The sequence below is a fragment of the Phalacrocorax carbo genome, chromosome 1, assembly GCF_963921805.1.
Source record: "Phalacrocorax carbo chromosome 1, bPhaCar2.1, whole genome shotgun sequence".
Lineage (NCBI taxonomy): Eukaryota > Metazoa > Chordata > Aves > Suliformes > Phalacrocoracidae > Phalacrocorax > Phalacrocorax carbo.
This window is the reverse complement of record NC_087513.1, coordinates 59,624,926-59,649,337: the sequence shown is the minus strand read 5'-3', so window position 1 is coordinate 59,649,337 and position 24,412 is coordinate 59,624,926. Positions and strand designations below refer to the sequence as shown.

Sequence of the window (24,412 nt, the reverse complement as noted above, 5' to 3'; positions counted from 1 at the left end):
GTTGGCTTACGGAGGAAGCTAGAACATATAAAATTCCAGTGCCATTATCTGGGTGGACACCTCAGAAACAGTGCTAGCCTTCAGGCTGCCCCATGGATCCTACCCACTCTTAATCAAGGCCTCCTGAGAACTAGGAAAACATGCTCCTTAATCTTCATTTAGCAATTTATGTACTGAAAGATCAGAACTTAAAATTCCACACCTCTTTAACACTTGGTTAGTTGTCATTAAGCAACTTGGCACTATCTACATTTCTGTTAATACCATCCTAGTTAATCAGCAACCATTACCACTCACTGATTACGCTCAGCCAGCCTTCTGGAATACTTTCATACACTTGTGCCCTAGTGAAACAGACTAACTGTGCTAGTAGTTCCCATTTATTCACCAGGTTCTGACCCAAAGCACTCAAAAAATGACACAGTTGGAGCCTTGTAGACCGGCAATGGGATCTGAGATAGGATCTTATATATCGGTGGAGTATATGAGAGGGCTCTAAGGTCAGTTATCTGCATGGAAATACACTGAAAACAAAAATCCCAGCAAGCCTCCTTAGGTTACCAGCTGCATTGTCCTCTCTGGGGAGATTAAATATATCAAATCCTACGTTCAAACCGCTAAACAATAATCTTCAACACAACATTAATTCTACAGGTATCTTTATCCATTTTTCTCCTGAAGCATCTTCTCTCTCCACAAGAACTATTTGGCCAAATGTTCCTTAACCACAATTTATTCCATTTTTTACCCAAAGACATATCATGATAATTCTCACCCTGCTTCAGCCCTTATGAAATCAGAGAATACAGGATATCCTGTATACCTATATACCTACTTTCCAGGCTGAAGGGGTAAAAAGTAAGAAGAAATTAAGCTTAAATTTAAGCCTAAAGAAGTTTAATTTTGCAAAGCGCTGAACAGATATTCTTAAGCCCATGAGCACGTCACAATTTAGGTAAATAAGTAAAAGTGGTATTTTGTAGGTGGGGAGCTTTCCTGCTTAAAAACTAGACTCCTTGTTTAGGCAACCAGACAGTTTCCACTGAAATCAACAGGAATTAAGCATTCAGCAAATCTGCACAGTAAAGCCACCTATACATGCCATTTTAATGCCACCTCAGTAGGCTTTTTTTCAGGCATATATTGAAAAGTTTAAATATGTCCCAAGGCACATTGCAAACAAGCACCATATGTGTAACTTATGTCTCGATTAGAGATGTCTAGACACTTTATTTTTAAACTGTGTTTTATCAGAAATGAATGGTTTAGTAGAAGAACCAATTTCCTCAGAAAGGATCAAATACTTCACACAAATGTCATCAGGGAGGTTTCAGAGTGATATTTCTGAACTATGTAAGTGAAAGAGGCTCACGTTGGAGTAGCCAGCAACCCAGAGGTGCAGGCACTGCTTTTGGATATGGGATTCAAATCCCTCCCCTGCCTGATTTGATGCCCATGGTCCCAGGGATTACTTTACTCCCCAGCTTACTGCCTATACTGTATGGCAGTAAGCTGACAGACTGTCCCCATCTTGTGCTTTTCGAAGTTCTCAATTTTAACTCAGAAGGATTTGCAGCTCTCCCTTCAAGTCCTGTACCAATGTTTAAAGAGGCCTCCTGCCTGCAAAAACACTCCTAAAACACCTCTATAATACCACAGTGCTCCCTTTTTGGCAGAGCGGAAGCACCTTACTGACTCTGATGTTCATTCAAGGGAGGTGTTATGTTTAACCCTCTTGAGCCCTTACTCTTCTCAGCATAGCTCTTCCTTGGTTGGCATTAAGAAGTGCAAGGTGGCAGAATGCCAGAATTGCCACAGATCAGTGCTGAGGTGCTTGGACAGCATGGGGTGGCTCAGGGACTGGGATAGAAAGAGGTGCAATAGGTCAAATTCGAGGCAGATCTGAAATGATGTATTTGGGTTATGGACAAGAGGCTGTGGAGGACATTCCCAAGGAGGACACAGTGAATCACATAACACAATTTCAGAACGGGGAATTTATGAGGTTCATTATTTATCTACCTGTTAATTTAGTATCAGTTGTGTTCAAAACCAGTTTGAAAAGTCATCAACAGGTTTTGAAGCATTTTCCTATTTTGATGGGTGGGGGCGTAAATACTAATAATTTGATACATTCCCATTGAAGAGTCCGGCATCTGATTTTTGTGATTGTGAATTACCAGATTCTCTGTGTGTAAATAGCATCCGTATCCTTGACAACCAGACTTCTCTTCATGACTGACTCATTCAGTGAGGTCATGATTCATTGTCAGAGGCATCACAATTCATTACTTTCTTTCATAGGATTTTTCGTGCCATTTGGTTTGTGCCAAATCATAGTAACTGAGATTTGCTTACAGACAGGAACAAACTATTAACCAAAAAGGAAAGCAAACACAGGGCCAAACCCAGCAAGTGTCATGCATAAAAGAACCTCATTTCCAGGCAGATCCCCACAGACTTTGAAGCCCAGCAAGACATGGTCCCACAGCACACACGCTTGTCCACTGACATTGTGGGCTACTGGGGACCATGTGAGGAGCTGAGATAAGTAAGACAGACAGCGGATGCCTGCACAGAATGACTATTAGCACTTCCACATCTCTTGGTCAGTCTTCAATAACAACTCCTGGGTGTTTCTCCAAAGTGTAACAAATGCCATGCAAGAATAAACACCTCTGGCCTTCAGAGACTGCAGTTGGCTCACTTGGCAAAAAGAACTAAAGGGCATCTGCTTCCTCTTAGCCCACTCTTTGTTTTCTACTAAAATTGTTCATTTCAAGATATTCTTGACTGATGCAAAGCATCCTTCTTTCCCTTTTAATCTGGAGGTTTCTTTTACCTCATTTCTTATTCCAGTCTTGCCATGAAATACAGGATGTGCCAAATACGTTGTGTCACACAATTTATGTTAAATGCCATGGAACTGACCAACTTTGGTGGTTCTAAGAGTATATTTTGTAACTCAGGCTAATAATATTTGTTGCTTTTTTGAGAGGACCACATACCAAGCCAGCCAGTTTCTTTTCAGAACTAGAATTCTGCTAATTTTCATAATGCAGATTCACAACTTTAATTAGTTTATGCTTTTTTTTTTTTTTAAAAATGTATGAAGAATTTTAAACAGGGCTGCCTGAAGGCCAGTTCTTTAACTGCTGAATATGGGAAAAGCTTTATTGAAACCAGGGGGCTTATGTGCACTAGACAGGGCTCTGTCCTCTCTTTCAAAGCAAAGAATTTCAGCCCCGATTCAGTATTAAGGGGATAATTTTAGCAGTGTGAATAAGACCAGTTTAGCTGAAGATATTGCTGATGTGTCTGCATCCCTTGTTGAGTTAAATACCTCAGACCAGAAAGTATATTATGCATCTTAGACTTCATTGCCTATGCTGTAATGGAACTGACAGTGTGATAGAATATATGTTAATAAATAACCAAGCCTAAGTTATACTTGTAAACATATATTAGTTAATCGACAATGAATAAAGGATTCAATTTCTTTTTAAGGTACTTCTACTAAATGCTTACTTGTAGGTGTTACATACGAGCCAGAAGTCCCACACCTGAAGCACATTAGTCAATACAGTCACTGGAGCCTAGAGACTGATTTGCCTGATTAGTTGTCAGATGTCTATTCTGAGGTGAGCTTAACCAGTTTCCAAAACCACTCATGGGGATCACAGTTCAGCTACCTAAATACAGTTGTATGGCAACCCTGAAAGCACCTCAGGGTTATCCTGCCTGCCCATCAGCTGCCTTGCCAAAGTGTATCGTCTCCTGTAGGTCTATGTTGTATCTGCCAGTCCCATATGGGTACCTGAGAGTATCTATGGTGACTCAAACTGTGTTTAGGCAATTGAACCAAGCCCTAGATCCTCAGTTATTAGCTTTGATATCTTTCTGTCATGTAAATATGTGTCTTAACCTTGTGCTGAATCCAATCTGTCTCAGCGGACTACGTGAATTAACATCAGCCTCTAATTCATAGAAAAATACTGTGAGATCTCCCAGGTAGGAGGTGCATTTTTCTAAAACTCATCTTTTAGAAAACATTCTCCCTGCTACTACATCTCTCCTATTGTTTCAGGCCTTGCAATTGCTGTCATACATGATTCCCAACATGAGCACAGAATTAAAATCTCTACCAGCACTACGTTACCAGGCATAAAACCATGATGCTTTTAAGTCCCTGCATTGATCCTGCCCTACAAACACCTATCATAACACATTTAGTGATCAGTGTACTGACCAGTATACTGATCAAATTTTTAAAGCTGTCTTCTATGGACCACAACTGAATAGTTGGTTGTGAATATTTTATATATGAAATTCAAGCAATACTGGCCAGCTTTGACAGGTCAGTTAACCCATGTAGTAGATCTTCTGTCTTTTAGGAAGTGCAGCTTTTGAAATCAGCGTGTCGAGGGTGACTGATTTCCTATATTCATCCAGTATCTAGTGTTTATACTGAACACACCTGCTGTTATTCTACAAATTGTTACACAGGAAAATTTGGTTAGATTTAGGAAATATATTGCACCATGAGGGTGGTCAAACTTTGGAACAAGGGGCCAGGGAGGTTGTGGAATCTCAGCCTTTGGGAGAATTGACACTCAACTGCACAAGGCACTGAGCAACCTGATCTAAGTTGGTCCTGCTTTGAGTGGGGTTTGGATGGTCTCCAGAGGTCCCTTGCAACCTATTCTACAGTTCTCTGTTTTTAATTTCTTTTTTTTTTTTTAACCTCATTTACTAAAGCATTCTCAAAACATAAATTAAGTATATGAACTTTAACTGAATTTTAAAATGAATTGCCAAAAACTACCTAATATTTACTGCGCTCTGATGCCATAGTCTGCTCTGAACGGATCTACTGCCATTTAGCCAGCCAGTCTTATTGTACACGTGGTAGAAGCTCAATCAGCTTCAATTCTGAACTCTCTGCATGCTACATTTCAGTCTGGCCTTTCAAAATGACCACAGCACAATTGATGTTAATTTACCCATATCTGTTCAAATCCACCTGCTTTTATATTCTACTTGACAATGGTGAAAAATGTGCTATTAAACTGATACTATAGCTTCATTTCATGGAATTAAAAGGTTTCTACTCAGGGCAAATCCTGGAAAAATGAGTGGCAGTGTGGTTGGGTCAAGTGTACAAAAAGGCTAAATATGAAGTATGCAAGGTCTTTAAATTTTGGCTAATGTATCTCCAGCTAGGGTCTGTCCAACCCTCTTTGTGAATTTCACTCCATTAAATGATGCTGACTGAAGAGTTTCAAACTTGTCCAGTACAAAAAAAAAAAAAAGTTTTGTATTCTTTGGCTAGGAAGAGCTAAGAACTGGGACAGCAATAGGAACTCGGGAGTAAGGTGCAGTGGCAAAGATGACAGGTACAGAATGTAAGAAGGCGAAGCACTTCTCTAGCACCTTGCCAAATGCCAAAGCTGCATCCATCTTTGACTTTCCTAGCACTCAAAATGCACGAAGCCGAAATCGTATTTGCTTCCTCTGCTTGGGTGTCCTGTATGTATTAGTCTTCCTCCTCTTAACAGGCTTCATCTTTCTGTCACAGCAGAGTCCTGTATTCTCTGTTGCAAATACCACCCACCCAACCTCCTGTAAAACATACCTTCAGGTCAGACACATCTCTGTAGCACTGCTCGGAACGGGTGTGATCAGAGAGCTGCACGTTCCAGAAACATGGGAGCTGGTAGACAAGGAAGGGATTTTGTTTGATGACTGCATTGAAGATATCCTAGCAGACAAAACCAGAGAAACCGTTGGGTACATTGCTTCTACAGTGAGGCGATCCCAACCCCTCCCTGAGCCTACTGTCCTTCTCCCCCTCACAGGGAGAAATGCAAATGGTTATGTGAGCTGAACTCTGCAAACCTTGCTTCGTAATTCTTTTTCCATAGATGGTGCTAACAATCTAAGGGGCGATGTGTAGATCTGAACAAGAGGAATGGGCTCTCCTGACACAAAGAGCTGAAGGACTCCAGCGAAGTTTTCAAAACATGTCCCATGTACTGCTGGCAAGAGATGCGGTTCCTCTTTTAGTCACCAGGGAGAGTAACATGCAGTAAATGACAAACTGCCTGCTGTTAGTACCGCATCACTTTTCAATAAAGGGAATGAAAGTGGTCCTGGAAGTTGTGCTGTTTCAAGGTGAATTACTATGTGGGATTTTAGCTAGCACTTCATTGTTGCAACAAGTATTCTAGGCATTTCATGGAAAGGGCGTGCAGAACAGCCTACACCATGAGGGACAGAACGTGTTCTGCCTCTGTGCAGCCATCCAGTTGGCGACGTAAGTTATGAGGACAGTTTTGTGGTTAAGGTATTAGGGTAAGACATAAGCAACCTTGGTCCACTCTGCAAAATTCTGCCCCATGCAGGTATAAGACAGCAATGCAGGACCTGACTGAAAACACAGTGAAGTTGCAAAAATAATTTTAATGAACTTCAGTAGCTCTTGGATCAACTTGTAAGGATACTGTACAAAAGTGCACATCTCTGTGTGCACTGTAAGCAGCGTGCTTCCTTACTGGTGTCTGGTCATAAGCCAGATGTAGCTCAGAAGCATCAGAAATATCTAAATATGATGCTGACACTCAATCTGCTGAGCAATACTTATTGGTTCAGGTCCTGTACTAGATTAACTGGGTTTCAGGATTCAAAAATGAGAGCTGGCAGGATGCACAAAGAGAGTAAATATGCATTTCTGTGTATAGGCACATTATTTCTTCCTTTGGCCTCAGTTTCCCATCTGTGACAGGGAGACAGCAGTGCTTCACAGGGGTGTTGTGGCAAGGAGCACATTAAAAGACTGCTGGGAGTCATCAGCCACAGTAAAGACTTATCTGGATACTCTTAAAACTAGTCTGCTTAGACAATAACTATAAGAAAAGACATAGTATATTTGGACTTGTAGTGTCTGGAAATTTCTATATTAAAGAAAGGAGGACAAAAAATTAAAACTTGAAAACCACATTTGTCTATCTCATGAAATCTGTGCAGAGGAGGTAAAAATGTCAGTGTAGTAAGAGAAACCTGATGAGTCAATCTCCATTCCTCTCTTCCATGTTTTCCCCAGAACGATTCAACAAATGATGACTACAGGCATCTTTCTCCTGCCTTTTCCCATATCTCGTCCTCGTTCCCTTTCTTACCTTCATCAATCCATGGAGTTGTGGTTGTACCACTCGTCTGCAATGTCCAACTTACCTGGTCAGCCAGTGAAGTAGACAGCATGCTCATCAACTCCCGCTCTGCTGTGAGCCTCCACATCTGCTCCCATTTCATCTTCCGTAACTTATCAAGAAGCAGCAAGATAACCCCTGAAGGAAAACAGTGCAGAGAACAAGAGAAGCCATGATGTCACATGCCAGACAAGGCCCATCCTGTCCATGTGCTGACTCAGCAGTTAAAACAAGGATATGAGCTGAGATCTGGAAACTACAGTCCTTACCCTGTGCTAACACAGGAGGTTGACAAAAAAAGGCTTCAGATTTCAAGATACCACTAAAAGAAAGTTTCCCCTGAGGCTGCAGAGAAGAAATGGAGAGACAGCATACAGATGAATGCCAGGTTATACACGCTTGCAAGAAGGCTAAAGTAGCCAGAGAGGAGTGAAACTGGGGAGAAGCAAGAGAAACATGTTGTATTTCTAGTAGTCTCCTTAACTGATAAAGCTTGACTTCATTATGACATCATTAGCATTGGGATTATTCCTTACAAAATGAACCAATACAGGTGATTCACATGACGGAGGTTAACTCCATCCAAAGGCCATTATCATTCCAAAGAGAATTAGACAATATCCTACAAGAAAGAAAGAAGGAAGCTCTTAACACTCCAGAAAGACCCTTCCAGCTCCTTATTCTGAGAAGCTACAGGCTCCAAGAGGCTATTCTGTCAAGTCACTGTCTACCAGGTAAAGTGTAGAGACAGTCCTGATTTATCTAGTATGACTCCTGCCATCTTCACACTGAATAGAGATCTGCTTCTTCCAAAACACCACTGTTTAAATTAATTTCTATCTGGCCTGAAATCGAGATTATGCTGAGAAAAAGAGAATTTTGTCACTCATATAAAACATTTTACTCAATGTGTGTTGGGAGAAATCTGGTCCTTAATACTTACTGCATAGGATGCAATACATATACTGTGTAAGATGAAATTGCAGCCTTTCCTCCACCTAGGAAGAAGTTAATCACCTGACACATCTGACTGCAACCCTTGAAACTTTTCCGAGTAACAGATCACCAATGCTGGCTGCAACCTAGCCTTTCAGAGTGTCCACCCTTAAGGCAGGAAATATTCATAGAGCAGGATCCTCAGATCAGAAAGTTACACCTGAAGGGGGAAAAGAGATATCTCAACATGGTTTGTTATTCCTCAGTTGCTTTTTGTCTGGACAAAATCCCTGGTGTAGAAGAAGGGAAAATAGCAGAAGCAAGGAAGCTGGATTGAAGCATCAGCAAAACCTTTCCTACACTGTCTCAGAAAATTTTACTTGAAAAAATTAATTTGGAAAGACTTAGGTACTGTCATGGGGAATGAATGCAAACTGAAGGACCGTAAAGGAAGAGCACCAATAAACAGCAGCCTAGCAGGTTGACAGGAAGTCCCCAGTAAGAGCAATGATAGGTTCTGTGTTGTTTCATATCTTCATTAGTGGAAGGGGGAAGCAAACAGAATAGTAATGACATTTGCAAGTGACATTACAAGAAGCCTTAAAAAAAAAATATCACAGCAACTGTAGAGAAACATAACAGCTACACAGGAGAGTATGGAATGGCAAAAAGTAGGCACTGGGAAAAGCTGCCCAAGGGAGTCTAGGATGATAAAACTAAAAGTAATGAGAATAAGAAAGAAAATGCAGTCCAAACACTTAAGAAAAATTCTCCTAAACCCTTTGTGGTGAAATAACCTAAAAATGGCAGATAAAATGCTTTATTTCATGAGCCTTTAAAAATCAGACTACACAAAGATTAGCAAATATACCCGCAATAATCCTGCAATGGTTGGGATAGAACAAAGGAGATTCCTGTCTTCAGTTTTTATGACATGGCAAATTTCTTTCTAGTAAGACCTGGCACTCCCATGAATAAAAAGAAAACGTCTTCTGGCAGTGAATTTTGTGGCCTACTTTAGTTCTGTTTTCCATTTCAGTCCATCTGGTTCCCAAGGATGCTGGAACCTGTACTGGAGGGATCCTCTTTCATCTTCAGTCAACCTCTCTGCGTCCAGCTGTTGCACTGGAATGGGACACATTTTCACAACATGCTACAGCATATTTCTGCCAGTGCGTTTGTCTTCTCTCAGCGTAACTGAAGCCTACTTTGAGTGTGCAGTGTGTGTGCATTAGCTTCTAAGAGAGCCATTGTGCATTATCTGAAATTCTAGATCAATGCGAAGCAGATTCCTTGCGCTGCAGCAATAAACCCGGTGGGATAAGCTCCTCTCTGGCAGTGGTTTTTTCCTAGCTGGCAAGAACTGTCAGCTTTGTTTCAACAGTGAAATACAACTGAAGAGATCCTTTATTAAGAAAAATAAGGACTAATTGTAAGATTCAATTAACTCTAACATAATAGTATTTATAATTTGTAGACAAGAAAACATCTTTTTAAAATTTCCTTAAGCCTCCAGTCTGAGAAGGAAAAGGGGAAATGTTTTAATATAGGCACTATTCTCCAATTTTTTTTCTCTTCCACTCTTACGCTAGCAGCAGATTATGGCATTGCAGCTAAAGAGGTTATGGTGTCCTGAGGGGCTATCATGGTAGCAGCTGAGAGTAAAAGAGGCAGATGGGGTGGAAAAGCTGGAATATATGTGAGAAAGGATGTATTAAATTATGATGCAATCATGGCTATTGAAAATATTCACAAGCTTTTAATGTTCCATCGTCAAGACTAATTTTGATGTGATTTCTATTTTAATTCACCTACGGGCTTGGGTTTAGCACCTTCGTAGAGCCTCTGTTCAGGGCTTCTTGCACTATGGAATTCTGATTTACTGCTGCTCTAAAAGCAACTACTGGAGAATATTTATAGCGAGTTAGTATTAGTGAGAATAAGAGATTTTTACTAAGAGGAGATTTTAATACTATTCACCTAATCAGTGTTATTTAATGCAAAAGCAAAGCAAAAGCATGTGTGTTGGGAACTTTTAAATAGTTCATGCAGAGGAAAAATTACTTTTCCTTCACAACAGAGCCACTTCAGTTTTACTTCTGTATTGTTCTGTTACGAAAAGCAAACATAACAAATGAACTAACCCCAATCTACACAATTCGTTTGCAGGCAAAGTGTCTGAAATAAGGAAAGGGAAATATTTGCCTCAGGAGCCCCTTCCCTCAGAGTCAAATTGACTGAAATCTCAGGCTAAATTAAAGATGACATACAGCTGAACATAAGGGGAAAAGGGACTTAACTCTCAGCTGCTGTGCTGGAGGAGGAAGAGACTGGAGAAGAAAAAAAAAGAAATCAAAGGAATATTTTATCAACATCTGGCCCCAGGCAGTGGGACTTCTCATCTTTTGACGAGTGCAGCATTTTCCTGCCCTAACCCACCTGAGAAAAACAAAGGGACAGCTTGGCAGCAAATAAACAAAAATAGAAAAGTGGTAACCCAAATGCCTCATGAGTATTAAACAAATTATGATCAGCCACAGAACACCCTATTTTCCTTATCCTGAGGAAATAGTTCAGGCATATACAGAGATGCAACTATCTCAAAGAGCTCTTGGAAAAATAATGCATTATTACTAAATCTGTGGAACACGTCCTAGTCTAGTTTTTACTTGAATGGCATTTTCTCTCCCTGCTTGATGAGACTGTGCTCGAAGTACCAAAACCTGACAGATTCTGAATTGCTCAAATAAACAAACAAAGGAGTTTCTCAAAAATGTCATTTCAGGACACACACAAAAAACCCCATCCCCAAAAGCAAAACAAGCAAACAAACAAACAAGAATTTGGTGAATAGATCAGAGAAAACAGGGCAAAAAATCTGAATTAACATATTTTGACTAAAACATTTCAGTTCAGAAATACTGCAAATTTTTTTTTGCACATTTTAAAAACTGACTTATTCTGAAATAGTATTTTTCACTTCTGAATTGATTCAAATTAAAAATCTTATAGAAAATGGTTACAAGACCTGATGTATTCTGGGTCTAACAAAACACTGGTGGTCACCTGATTTTTTTGTCCTTTTCCCATTTTTTGATTCAATATGGATAAAAGTTTTTGTCTTTCCAATGTTTTGACTAAACAATGGTTTTGGTAGATGCTTCAAGCCATCTTAGCAAAATAGTCTGGTGTTTTTTTGTTAATCTGCTCCAGAACGAAGTATTTAATTTCATTTTTCTGAATGGTACATTGAAAGTTTGCAGAAACATCAGCAATTTCCCTTGGAATGCTACCAAGAATCTTCACCTTTTATTTCAGGAGCACAGACTATGCCTTTTCTTGAAATTCAGAGAGGAATATATAGTAGAGCTGGAAGTAATAAACAACATTTTAAGATAGAACAGAATCACTTACAGAAGTTATAGTGAAACTGGACAAGCTTTCAAACTCAATCAATTTATTACAATGGTCCTTTTAAGGCGGCTGGAAAAATACTCAGTGCTGTGGGGGAAAAATGTAGCTACTAAGAGATAATCTTCTGCAAACACTACCATGCCTGTTTCTTTCAGGTGGAACAGGATGCTTTTGTGAGCTGTTGAGGCAATGCCATATTATGTGAGCAGCATCTCAGCGCCTATCCTTGTCAGGTTTTTAAAAATTTTTCTTGAAACTAAGCCTATAACAGAACCATCTAGATGGAGAGTGAGTAGTTACCATTACAATATCTGAGAAAGACAGGCAAGACACTCTTCAGAATATGTTATAAAGCAATAGTGAGTTTTAAAAAATTTACTGGGATTTTACAATACCTAACCAGCATACCAAAGATTGCACACCAAACCACTGAGACTTAGATGCTGTAAGAAATAATGTTTAAAAGGGTTGACATAATGGAGATTTTCTGCAATAAATAACTGACCCAGATATTTAAGGCAGTACAAACAACAATAAGCTACCATGTTTTGTGACACAGATTTGGCACCAAAAAGTTGAGTTCAGATTTAGGTGTTATGGAAGGGGCTGTAGCTCTGCTTTCCCAGGAGAAGCACCATGACAGTGCTGACTGCTCAGTACTCTAGTAAATACTTATGCATCTTCTTTTAATTCCAATTTATTGTACCTGACATCAACAGAATTGGTCACAGTGTGTAATGCTAGGAATGCAACTATGCCTTTGCTGGATCAGGGCCCAAATGACCAGTTTTGCTGCAGACTGCGTTTGGAATCCACTGCACCACACCTCCACACCACTGACTGTGGCCTCTGCTCTCCACCCATAGTATCAAAAGCAAACAGAAAAACACAAGTATATGGCTGTTAGGGATTAAAAAATTGAATTAAAGCTGCAATTCCACAAAACCCACTATAAGCATTTTTAAATCTTTGTTTTAAGTCTTTGTGTGGATGAAAATCACTGCATTTATTTCTTTTTTCTATTTTATGGACCATCTTTCTTAACTGCTGCTTGTAATCTAACTAGCTGTATTATTAGTATAATAAAATCACAGCTTATGTCTATAGCTTTTAACACAGTATGACCAAAGGACTGTCATTCTAACACATTTTTGGAGTATCCTGATACATCATTTAACTATGAACTTACATGCATCAGGCTTTTTCCCCAAAAAAGCCATTCACAATGTAAAAAAATCTAATAAAAACTTGCAGGGGTGCACAATGTGTTAACTGAGAATAAATGATGACTCCATATTTGAACTTTCCTCTGAGAAAACCGAACAGGGCTGAGAAGCTGTTTTGAAATGGAAAGTGGGTGTCCATCCAGGCACAGTGACAGGATGCAATGGTCCTTGTTTCCTCTGCACTTGGATTGAAAGTGAAGCTGTGATTGAGTGCATTTTGAAATGTAGTGCAGACACTCTGTTGGGAGCATGGTTCCTCTTGAAGCATTATAAACATTTTGTTCACACTTCTGATGACCATTTAATGAATTTGAACACTTTCATTTTCTTTGTTCTCTCTTCCAAAGTATGCTGATTCTCCTTAGGCAGAATTAAGATGAAGGACATACTCGAGCATGATTCTAACTTATAGAGCTACTGACTGTAGCTCAGAATTTAATAGTTTTGTACTTGTTTCTCTGTTGTTTAGACGCTATTCTTCCTGAACAATTTGAAAAAAGATACATATGCTTTGTATCTTCTCTTTAATGACTTCCATTTCTGGGGGAATTTCTCCAACTTTCTTTAAGCCCCAAAGGCTTCTACAGAAAAATATCCTTGATTCAGGAGTCTAAAAGGTCTACGGGAGAGGAGTCATGAGCCATAAGTCTTTCAGGAAGTCTACGGAGGAAAAATTCTCCTAGTTAAAGACCATTCTGCTAAGTAATGCTCTCCCCTCCTATCTTTCAGTGTCTTGTGAAGAGAAGTAACAATTCTGTAGGTCTCTCAGAGGTCAGCGAAGAAAATCTGTCTCTCGAACTGGAGGAATTGGCCTTCTCTTACATAGATCCCAAGCGGTGTGAAGTCATACACTTTCCTGCCCAAATTGCTGATAAAGTTTTCCTAAATCCTATAATTAAAAACAACATGGCTGGCAAAAAGACAACTATTATCAAAGCCAGAAAGGAAAGCTAGAGTTTTTCTCAGCTGCTTTACTTGCTTTGGGTGTCAAGGAAGACAGTAAGGATAGTAACCTTTATTGAATCTCTGTGTTTCCTGAACCCTGAGCAAAAAGTTGTAGGAGATGAAAACTATCTGTGAAAAAGCTCCTTACATGGGTTTTAAAAAACTCCTCAGTTTTCTTACAGCCTTTGCACTCCATGACCCTTGTCAGCATATAAGGTAGAGAGACTACATTTTAAAGGCAGTGGAAAGCAAATATTCCAGGGTCTTCTTAGTTGATGAACTAGGGAGATGGCTTCCAAGAGGGGAAAAAAACCCCACAAGAAGCAAATCATTAAATTCTCTTGAAATTCAAAAGATTGGGAAAGTTTTTGCTCAGAAGAAATCCAGAAGTTATAAATCTCAGATAACACATCTAACTTCAGACTAGCAAAGGCAGAGAGGAGGGAGGTTCCAGCTTCTCTCTGCTGCAGCATAAGGGCAATGACCGATCTAAATGGAGCAGAGGAGAACTGTCTCAAAGATGTGTCTCACATCACTGCAATACACAAGGATCACCCAACAGCTACTTGGGGTGTATCTCTGTACACATCTGGAAGTCGTGATGGAGGTGCCAAAAGTTGACACTAACAAAAAGATGGTCAGGTACACATCTTATTATAAAGCACTTTGAAATGTGAGACTTAAAAAGAAAAATAACATGGGCGAAATGTGGAAAATTTCTACGAAGTTTTGAAGAACTTTTCCTTTCTTCAATACTAAAAATGCAATAAGTCCTTACACGGCAGGTTATCTGTGATTTCATTTGCCTGGGTGCTTAGGTGACTTCAACTGAGAGGAAAACAAAGTCCCCATTAAATCCATATTTAAGTGACAGTCAGAAAGGAAAATTTTTAGCTCTTGCATAACAGAAGCCATAAGATTTTTCAAAATAAAATTTTGCTTTAACTAGAGCATAACTTCTAGAAAAACATTCAGTCTTGATTTAAAAATTTACAATAATGGATAATCTATCACAAACTTGATAAGTTATTCCAATGCATAATTATCCTGATGAAGGATACTTCCCTTATTTCTAATTTGAACATGTCTTTGAACTTGCAGTCATTTGATCTTGCTGAACATTTGCTAAATTGGCAAACCCTATATTAAGAAATGTTATCTTCTCCTGCAGGTACTAATAAGCTATGATCAAACTGTCCCTTGACTCAGTCCCAGACAACCTCCTGGAGCCATTTTTCCCAACTTTATGGGAGATTTTCCTGTATTTTCTTTGAACTTTCTTAATTTATAAGTACTCATCTTTGACCTGTGGAGATCAGACCTCGACAAGTAGCTAAATCTACATTTTAAAATACATCCACTCCAAGAAGTGATCCCTATTGCCCAGATCAAGGACTACGGAGTGGTTGTACACACACTGTTCAGGGTCTAGTTCTTTACTGAGCAGGCTGGTCACATTCATACTATATAGTACTTGTCTCTGAGGGCCTAGTTGGTGTTTGGTTTTTAGACATAACAATTATTTTGTTTGCATTTCTCAGTGTCCAACATTATGAGGGAGCCATGTAACAATTTTCTAGATTGGAGAGTTTTTAGCATGGAACCGATGGTCTGTGTTGTGTGCACTGGAGAATGTCATCAGGGCGTGTGAGAATATTACTGTGTGAAGTCTTCTGATGCAGTGTTGAAGGACTGGAAAGAGGTGCCAGAGTGTAGTCCTACCCATACTACCTTCCAGAAATATTTCCTGGAGTGAATTATCAACAAATTACACACAATATTTTTTTTTTTCTTGACAAAAGACAGGTTGCTTCCTGAGAAAAACAGGGTACCAACTGATTTCTGTGCCCCGTGGTTGATCAGAGAGCCAAGAGTGAAGAATCAACTACGGAGCTAAGTTATCTGACAGTGTAGATATCCAGCATGTCAGGATTAAAGAGCCTATACCCAACAGAAAAGAAAAATATCTCCTGTACTCATACTTGAAATGTCCCTGTTTATACACCCAATGATCACACAAAGTATTTTGACAATCGTATTAAACCCAGAGCTTATGTTCCTCTGATTATCCATCCTGGACTGATTCTCCTGCATCTCTTCATTCTTTCTGAGAGTACAATTTTACATCTCAGTGCCTCAAAGCACAGATGTGCGAGTGAGTGTCACAACTCTACATCAAGCCAGAGTAACTGGACTTCGGGTGAGCTGTCCTGAACAGGAACCACAGAATAGTACAGAGTGTACAGGGTTACTGTGCAGGAGGTCCAGTCATTAAACCTCCTTGTGCAGGCATGTTTGGCAAAAGGCATCACAAAAAGCTTGTTTCCATGGATAAAAACTGAGGAGGTTTGCTGAACTTTGCTGAATATTTGCCCTAGTGAATGCAAGTACGTCTTCCAAAACTAATCTACCTTGGACTCTCCACCGAAGAATCAACCATCTTTAAAAGAAAAAAATCTGTTTCTTGATCCTCAGCTCCTGTAAATCAGCTTAGGTCTATTTAACTCAAGAGTCAGGCATTTATATCAGATCTGGACCTAATCCATGATGCTTATCTGTTTTTTTCTCCCCCAGAAAGCAGCAAAAAGTGAAAAGTAACAGGGAACATTGCTTTAAATTATGTGGTAGGTTTTTTTCGGTTTTGTTTTGAGCCTCTCAAAAACATCATTTTTAATAGTGGTTGAAATGTCAACAGTTTTACAAGGTTTCCACTTTGGACTACGTGAAGAGGAAAAATGCACCCTGCACAGGTGATGATTATTTTGGCTGGCTTCTAATACTAACAGTTGTCCACAAGGCTAATTGCAGGGATAGGCACAATGAGTAAGAACCAGTCACAGCTTTTCTTGGTCTGGTGTTCAATCAATGCCCTAGCAACAGTGGAGGAAATGTGCCTCGTGGGCTTAACAGCCCCTCAGGTATTTCTTTATAGTTGGATGACAAAGAGGTTTGGGGTTTTGCATTCAGAAGCAACCAGACAACTTTTCCTCCCCCCGCCCCTTAATGGGCAGTTTATTGACTGGATGAGATTCGGGAGGAATAGAACACTCTAAGAAATGGATTAGGGGAAGGAAAGAAGCAACACAGAATGAACAGGCCTAAAAATTAACCATAGCATTTTTTAAAAAAGGAAACAGAACGTCCTTTAATGCAACGATTTCACCAAAGGTCAGCTGCAGGTCAGTCCTTCCTCCATGACCATTTCTCTTCTAGTAACAGAGGGACAGGATTAGGTTCACAACAGAAATACAGGGATGCATTTGTGTAAGCAGAAAATGCATGTGGAGCTGTTTAGCATGCTCATAGCCAAACTGAGGCTTAGTTTGGGCAGGAGGACTAGAAGGTGCCTGGGAAGTAAGTTGGACTGCCAAGCTCAAAGGATTGTGTTCAGCAATAAAACATTCAGACGGCGGCCAGTTACAAGTAGTGTTCCAGAAGAGTTGATACTGGGGCTGATACTGTTTAACATCCTGATTAATGAGCTGGAGATGAGACAGAATGCATCCTCAGCAACGTCCCACATGACACCAAATTGGGGGCTGTGGCCAGTACCCTGGGGATAGAGCTACTATTCAGAGGGTCCTTGACAGTCTGGACAAGTGGGATAAGAGAAAGCTTATAAAGTTCAACGAAAATTCCTGCATGGGACTATCGCTGAACGGACAGTATAGGCAGAAGGCAAGAAGGCAGAAGCTTTTCAGAAAAAGTCCTAGGGGGCTTGGTGGACAGCAAGTTGAACATAAGGCAGCAGTGTGACCTTGCAGCAAAGAAGGACAACTACACCCTGGGCTACATTAGCCCCTTAGATCAAGGGAAGTGACTACCACTCTACTCAGCACTTTTAAGACCACACCTGAAGTGCTGTTTCGGATTCCTCCATCAATAAAGACACTGACATGCTGGAGTAAGTCCAGTGCAGAGCAACCGTAATGGTCAGGGGCCTGGAGAACATGTAAGAGGAGAAGCTGAGAACTGGGATTGTTCAGCCTGGGAAGAGAAGGCTGAGGGGATCACTTATTGCTGTCTACAACTACTTCATGGAGCCAAACTTTTCTAAGAGATGCACAGAGACAGAATGAAAGGTAACTGACACAAACTGCAGCAAAAGAAATTCTGATTATGTATGTGGAATTTTTATTTTTTACTTTTCTCACTAAGACCGTAGCCAAATACAGACACAGGCTGCCTTGAGAGGTATTCTTGGAGATACTAAAAACTCAATTGGAAAAGCACCTGAGCAACCTGAGCTGACTTTCAGTCAGACGAGGACCAGAAGACCTCTGGAGAACCTTTCTGACATAAATTGCCTATAATTCTGTGATCCTATTTGGGAAAGCTTCTCTTTTCACCATCTCTGCTAAGGCCTTGAGAACAACAATGTAGAAACTATCTGTATACGTAAGGTTTTGCAGTGCTCCTGTCCTCCCCTGAGCTCAGTTCAACAAAGACTCATGGAGAAGGGAGGGTTGAGGAGCTACAGCAGGAACAATTAAAGTCAGGATGTAGCTGAACGTAGAGACAGAAGAAAGACAATGGGGAAAGGAAAGAACAGAGCTGTTGCTTCCGAGATCTCAGTGGCCACTCAGTTTTGCAGGTTCTTCTTTCTCAAAAGTCTCTTGATAATTTTTTAAAGAGGAAAGGTTTATACTAACCCTAGTTTGCCCTAACAAAAAATAATTAAAACATAGTGTTTTCTGTAGCAAATAGCACCTAAGAGAGTGACCTGACTATGAACAAATTCAACTGTTTTTTACTGGCACTCTCTTAGAGGTGACAGATTTTACACAAGGGTGCAGAAAGACACCTTAGCTACTCTGCTACTTTCTATGACAGGCACCTGGCTACCTGTTAGATGGAGTCCAGCTGTGATGCCTCTTTCTTTGCTTTGGGACTATGGCTAAAACCTCTGTTACTGTATCTACAAAAAGGAACTGTCTTTACACAGTCACTTTTATAAGCACAATGAGCAACTGGAAAGTGAACTTGCACTTCAGAAGAAAAAGTCCTGGTTTTACTATTACTAGACATTTGTCTGGGGTTCTCCTGTCATATAATAGCAGTTTAGGCACCTGGATGCCTCTACTAAGCTTTAATGTGCACGTCTTTCATCTAAATTTAACCTGCTAATGATGGTCCCTCTACAGTAAAGAGAGGGCATTTCAGAGTGCTGGACAAGATAATTAGTCATCAAGCTATGTATGTTCACATAAAGAACTGTCTTGATCAAGCTAAAAATACCACACTTCAGAATGATTCTTTAAATCATTAGACTGGAATACTACATATATATGCCCTATTTATACACAATACATAGAGAACTTTACATTATGAAGTCAGGGTAGACCAGTAAAAAATCTCAAACTAGGACACTTTAATAAACTAAAAAGAAATACTTCCTATTTACTCCGATACAATGAAAACTAGAATCTGGTATAGTCTGTCTGAAAGCCACTGGTTTTTTAACACAGTTTTCTTACGAGATGAAAGTTTTCAGTGTTTCAAAGGAAGTCAGGTGTTGTTTAAAAAAAAAGACAGTTAATGCAATGTCTGATAGATTCAATTTCTAAGGAGCAGAGGATGTATCTTAGAGAATGCAATGAACAGTAGACTAATTCAGCCGCAGCAATGTCATTACTACATGGATAGGGCTCTCAAACTAGTGGCATCATTTTCAAAATCAAATACATATTGACCCTCATTTCAGAAATGTCAAGCGTGCTGTAAACAAGTTCTCAGTACATCACATGCTTTAGAAACTGCATGAGAAAGACTGGAAAGGAAGCTATTCTTTGAGGGTAGTCAGCTTCAAGATAGCTTATTTTTAAGTGCCAGCTACAGATTATGGCCAACAAAGATAGGGGTGTGGTCATCAAAAGCAGAATTATCATTTTAGCTTCTCCCCATTGACACAAACAGACTGGCATTTCCTGTTGAGTCTAAAAGCAACAATGTGTTGGCATTTCCTAAACTACTACCTGTACAACGTGCATGATACCTGTACTTCAAATGCATCTTTGTGCATTATAAAGCACATGTGTATCAGTACCCTTTGCACTGATAACAGTATTTGCTGAATGAGCTCACAATATCTTAAAGAAGGAATAATCTAATCCAAAAGACTCGTACAGCATGAATCTGAGTAGGTGAAGAAAGTGCTACTATTTGCCTTGACATTGGTGCTTGACTTTATTTTTTTCTTTTTCTTTTATCATGAAGATGTATTTTCCTTCTGTTTGCAAGGGCTCCTGCACTTACAACCAAACCTAATGATAGCAGTTCCTGTACCAAACATGACTAATGTTTTACATAATGGGAGGCAGGAATACTGCAATGGCTTTTAGAGAAAGAGGGCATGACTAAAGTGAGTCAGGCCCCGATGGTGGGTATATTAAGGTTCTATAAATCATGAGTTTTCTGCCTTCTTCATTCACTGAGACAATTTGGAAAAATCTCTCTGAAGGAACCACTCGTTTTAGTCAGAATATATGGAATACAGTTTGTAAATTAGTGCTATATTCAGATGGCTGTCATGGAATTCTATCTCTTTTGGGGGGAAACAATGCATTTTGGTAACAGATCTATCCAGAATTAGGCAACAATAACTATTTCAAGCATTAATTGTGAGGATTTCTGAAGAACAGAAATGTCTGATTAAATTAAAAGTGCTGAGTATTTCTTAACATCAGAGCCATTATCATAATGCCATAAGCAGAAGCCCACGGAGCTCAGATGAAAGTGGTTACCAAGTTTCCGGAGCAGAACCACAGGGAGCTCCATGACCACCACCACCCCATTTTGCACTGCTTTACCAGTCATTTGCTCTCTGCAGTGAAGATGCACAGTATCATCATGAAGAAGCACACGATGTGATCCAGTCTAATTTCATATGAACAGCCTGCCCTATGCTTGACTTTTCTCTTCACAATTGTTAAATATTATGGAAAAAATGACATAACGTATGCTTCCCACTTCCAATTCATTTTTCATAGGTCCCTTTTTTCAGCGAAACAATGAAGAGATTCATTCTAGCATTCTTCCAGTCATTACAAATATGGGAGTAATAAGGCATGGTGCACACGTAGCCTGGTAATCGTTAGGTGCTAGCCATTCCCTTCTGTTCCCAATCCACAAATCTGGTAATATGACATCTCTCAGCATGGGAGTACGAATCCTCAGCTCAAGCTGTTGAGACACCTCCTTACAGTATCTAGTAGTTGCACTGAGGCAGTATATTTCAGATGAGCCTCAAATCCTCAGGATGGGCTTCTGTCATCTGGAAGTCTGAAATCGCCTGACCCAAAGTTTTTACAAATGCCCCCCTGGCACCCAAATTACAGACACAGATCCATCCTAAAGCTCCATTTGAAAGGCACGGAGTCCATTCTCTGCTGCTGTGAGTTGGCCCTGCTGCACTATAGCCAGAGAACCCAGGAGTGATTCACACCAGCTGAGGAAGTGGCCTGAACTCATGATAACAGTCACCAGAAACTGCTTTTAAAAGCTATTCTCCACCATGACGGAAAGCATAGGCAGACAAAGTTCTAAAAGCTTTCATGTTTAGAATTTCTTTGACAAGATATTTTTCTGAGGGCTAAGATGACTGTTACTCCAGAAATGAACATCAAACCATACAGTGCAATTCTGGAGCTGTCAGCTTAACATCTGTAAAGAGAAAAATCATAGTGCAGCTCAGGCAATACTTTCAAAAGCACAGTTCAGTCAGTGAAAGACAATATAGATTATACAGAGAGAAAAGTGTGCTTTAACTAATGTATGAGGTCTGCAGGAGCTAATCTCAGCGTAGACAAGCAAAATGGAGTGGACAATATATAAAAAAAAGTGTTTGATTAAGCAGCTTACTGAGTTTCAGCTAATGAGGTACAGAAGAAACCTGGGTACCTTTGTGGTACAGGAGGAACTGTGTTTAAAATGGCTTGAGAAAGGGAATGTTATCTCAAATAAAGAATGGTTCTAACTAAGAACATTTTAGGCACCAATTAAATTGTCACTGAACTGACTTTTGAGTTTGGTCTGGTTTTCCTAAGATAGTATTATCATGGACTAAAGTATGACTTGGATTATCTGCCTGTGCAAATGAAGAAGGAGGATGAAAAACGACCAAATAAAATCTTTCCTTGAAGATCTGTATTGGCTGTCAGGAGATTTGGCCTGGGCACACAGGAATAGGAGAACACACACGCTTACTGGGTTTAAAAAGAGTTAGTGGAGAAGGAACAAACACACCTTTGACTTTAATGTATCTGCCTTCTGGGACTCCCCCAACTTATATGTTGTCTAGAGTGGCTCAGACATAGAAAGGTAGGAGTGAAAGATAAGTTATTTGCTTCAAAAATTGGTAGGAAGCAGTGGAAGAACTTTGACTTTGAGGGGTGCTTCTGCATCAAATCTGCCGGGTTGGATCTGGCTGAAGAGGCTTATATAAAAATCTCTTTTCTTAGGATTGTATCCTAGGACTGTAGTAAACACTCTCCCAAAAGCAAGAGCAAAATCTGTCTGAGAGCTTCCCGCGATCCAGCTTTGGGTAGCTCATTAAAGTTCCAGGGTTTTGGGGGCCCTTTTCTCTTCCTAAATACAACTCTAAGCACCTGAATTTCTGACTCTTCCCTCTCCTGGCCCACTGTCTTTCATGAATGTTTTGCTTAGAGATATTGCCTCTCCTTCCTGCCACCCTCTGCCTTTAGTCTTCTGAATTCTCCTTGGCCACAGTGTTCCATTCAGTGTCAATTATTTTAATTTACTGAACACATCAAAAAAGCTCCAGTTTCACTTAGTACTTCATCTTCCTTGAGAGATTTATACCTCCAATCTCTGCTAGATTACTAAGGCAAACAATGAATTCAATTAAGAAAATTATAGTAAATGATACTGATTCTGTCAATAACATTGTTTGCTACTTCTCAGAGGATGCACTGTTCCACTCAGTGACCTCTTGTTCCACGTACTTGAAAAAACATCATTCCACTTATGATCACTTGTCAATCTTCCGTTCATTATCTACCTTCTGGTTTTCTTTCTTAAAAAAGAGAAATTTTTTATAACTGCAGGTGAGCTGTCTGAAGAAAGAAATTGTAAGCATTACTAAAATAATGGGCAGGATTATGCATGGCCTGGTAGGTATGTATTAAGACATTCCAAGAATTAACAAATGCAATGTATGTGAAGGACTGTAGACATTCAATTATTTTGGCTTTCAGTGGAAGAATATTGTGATATACTGACATTTGGTATCCCTATAAAACATTTGGAACAGTAAGTTAAGAGATTATAAATTAAAGCTTTACAGCATTTTTATTTACATAATTGCATTTTAGATACTACCCACTGTACACTTCTGGGTTATTCTAATGTTATGTGGTGGCGATGCATTTCTCTCTGCCAGCATTAAAATGGCAGAAAGGAAAAAGCAAAAATGCAGCAGAAAGTAAGTAACTATAAAAGGTGGTCATTTCTCAGTAGAACAAAAGATACTGCTTTGTGGTGTAACACTGAACAGAATTTATATCAACAATTTTAATTGTGTATGGCTTAGCTTTTAGTTTTCAGGATAAACCCATGAAACACAGTTCTGTCTCATGCTTTTGGGTGGGGTGGGAGGGAGGGAGGGGCAGGCAGCCCAAGCCTTTACATGTGCAATTCTGCTCTGGCAAGTGGAGGACCAGGAAACAAACCTCTTTTGCCAAAATCTTGTATCCATATCTATCTGTGTTCTGTGAGGCTATTCTTCTGAACATTTTCACAGAACAGAGATGCTTTGCAGAGGCTGAAACATAAACTCACAAAAACTGGCGTGATTCCCCTAAATATACAAAGGAATATAGAAGCACAGATGACCCAACCAGAACTTGTGCAATCCTATTTCTAGTTAGTCTGTTTAATTCAATCTAATATATTTCTGCGAAGCGACACCACTACTATGGTGAATAATTTCCTGATAGTGCAGGGATATTTAAATGGACTCATCTCTTCTAAATGGAGGCTTCACCATCTGTTCTGCCCTTTTATTACAAATAGAGAGGGAACCTAACTCACGGCATCAGCACGTAAAGCCTTGCATTGAAATGATTTAGATGTACGTGTGTGTTCTTTATGCACCTGGTATGTTTTCTCACATACCAAACACAAATCAGTGGAAGACCTGTCTCCTGTAAATTCTCTGATCTAGTGCTTTTATTCCTTTCTCACAGCAGCAGAAATTGATGGCCAGTAGTTTGCATTTTATTAGGACAATTATGACCCTGTTGCTGCCCTGCAGGAGTTATATCGTTATTGGGCTGACATTTTCTGATACCATTTACCTCTCTACAGAAAATGAGCCTTGATTCCTATTCTTTCCCTCTTGCTGGGCCTACATACGCTTCATCATGGACAGAAATCTTGTAGGAGATATGCTGAGGATGTGTCGGACTGCTGAAAAGCTCTGCTCTTCCCCGAAGTATACCACGCAATCTCTCGTAAGACCATTTAGAGAAGGAACATATATTCCTCAGAACGGCACAGGACCAGAAACTCCAAAATGCATCACACTGCATCATTTTTACTGCTTCAAATGACAAATTTCGCAGTGGGTTAAGAAGGGAGGTGCAAGTTACCACATCTCATACTCTCTATACCAGGAGACTGATTGCATGCCCAATGCAAACATAAATTAAAAGGAAATCCTCA

At 39.8% G+C, this 24,412-nt stretch overlaps 1 protein-coding gene across 4 annotated transcripts in view; it reads right to left on the bottom strand.

Annotated features, from left to right (window-relative positions):
• LARGE1 (LARGE xylosyl- and glucuronyltransferase 1) overlaps window positions 1-24,412 on the bottom strand; it is a 291,802-nt gene that overhangs the window by 37,697 nt on the left and 229,693 nt on the right. For all 4 annotated transcript variants that reach the window (XM_064455719.1, XM_064455722.1, XM_064455713.1 and 1 more), the window contains 2 exons: window positions 7,234-7,346; window positions 5,636-5,761 (listed from right to left, as the gene is read on the bottom strand). In XM_064455719.1, coding sequence (XP_064311789.1) covers window positions 5,636-5,761; window positions 7,234-7,346 — 239 coding nt within the window. The remainder of the gene's footprint in view (window positions 1-5,635; window positions 5,762-7,233; window positions 7,347-24,412) is intronic.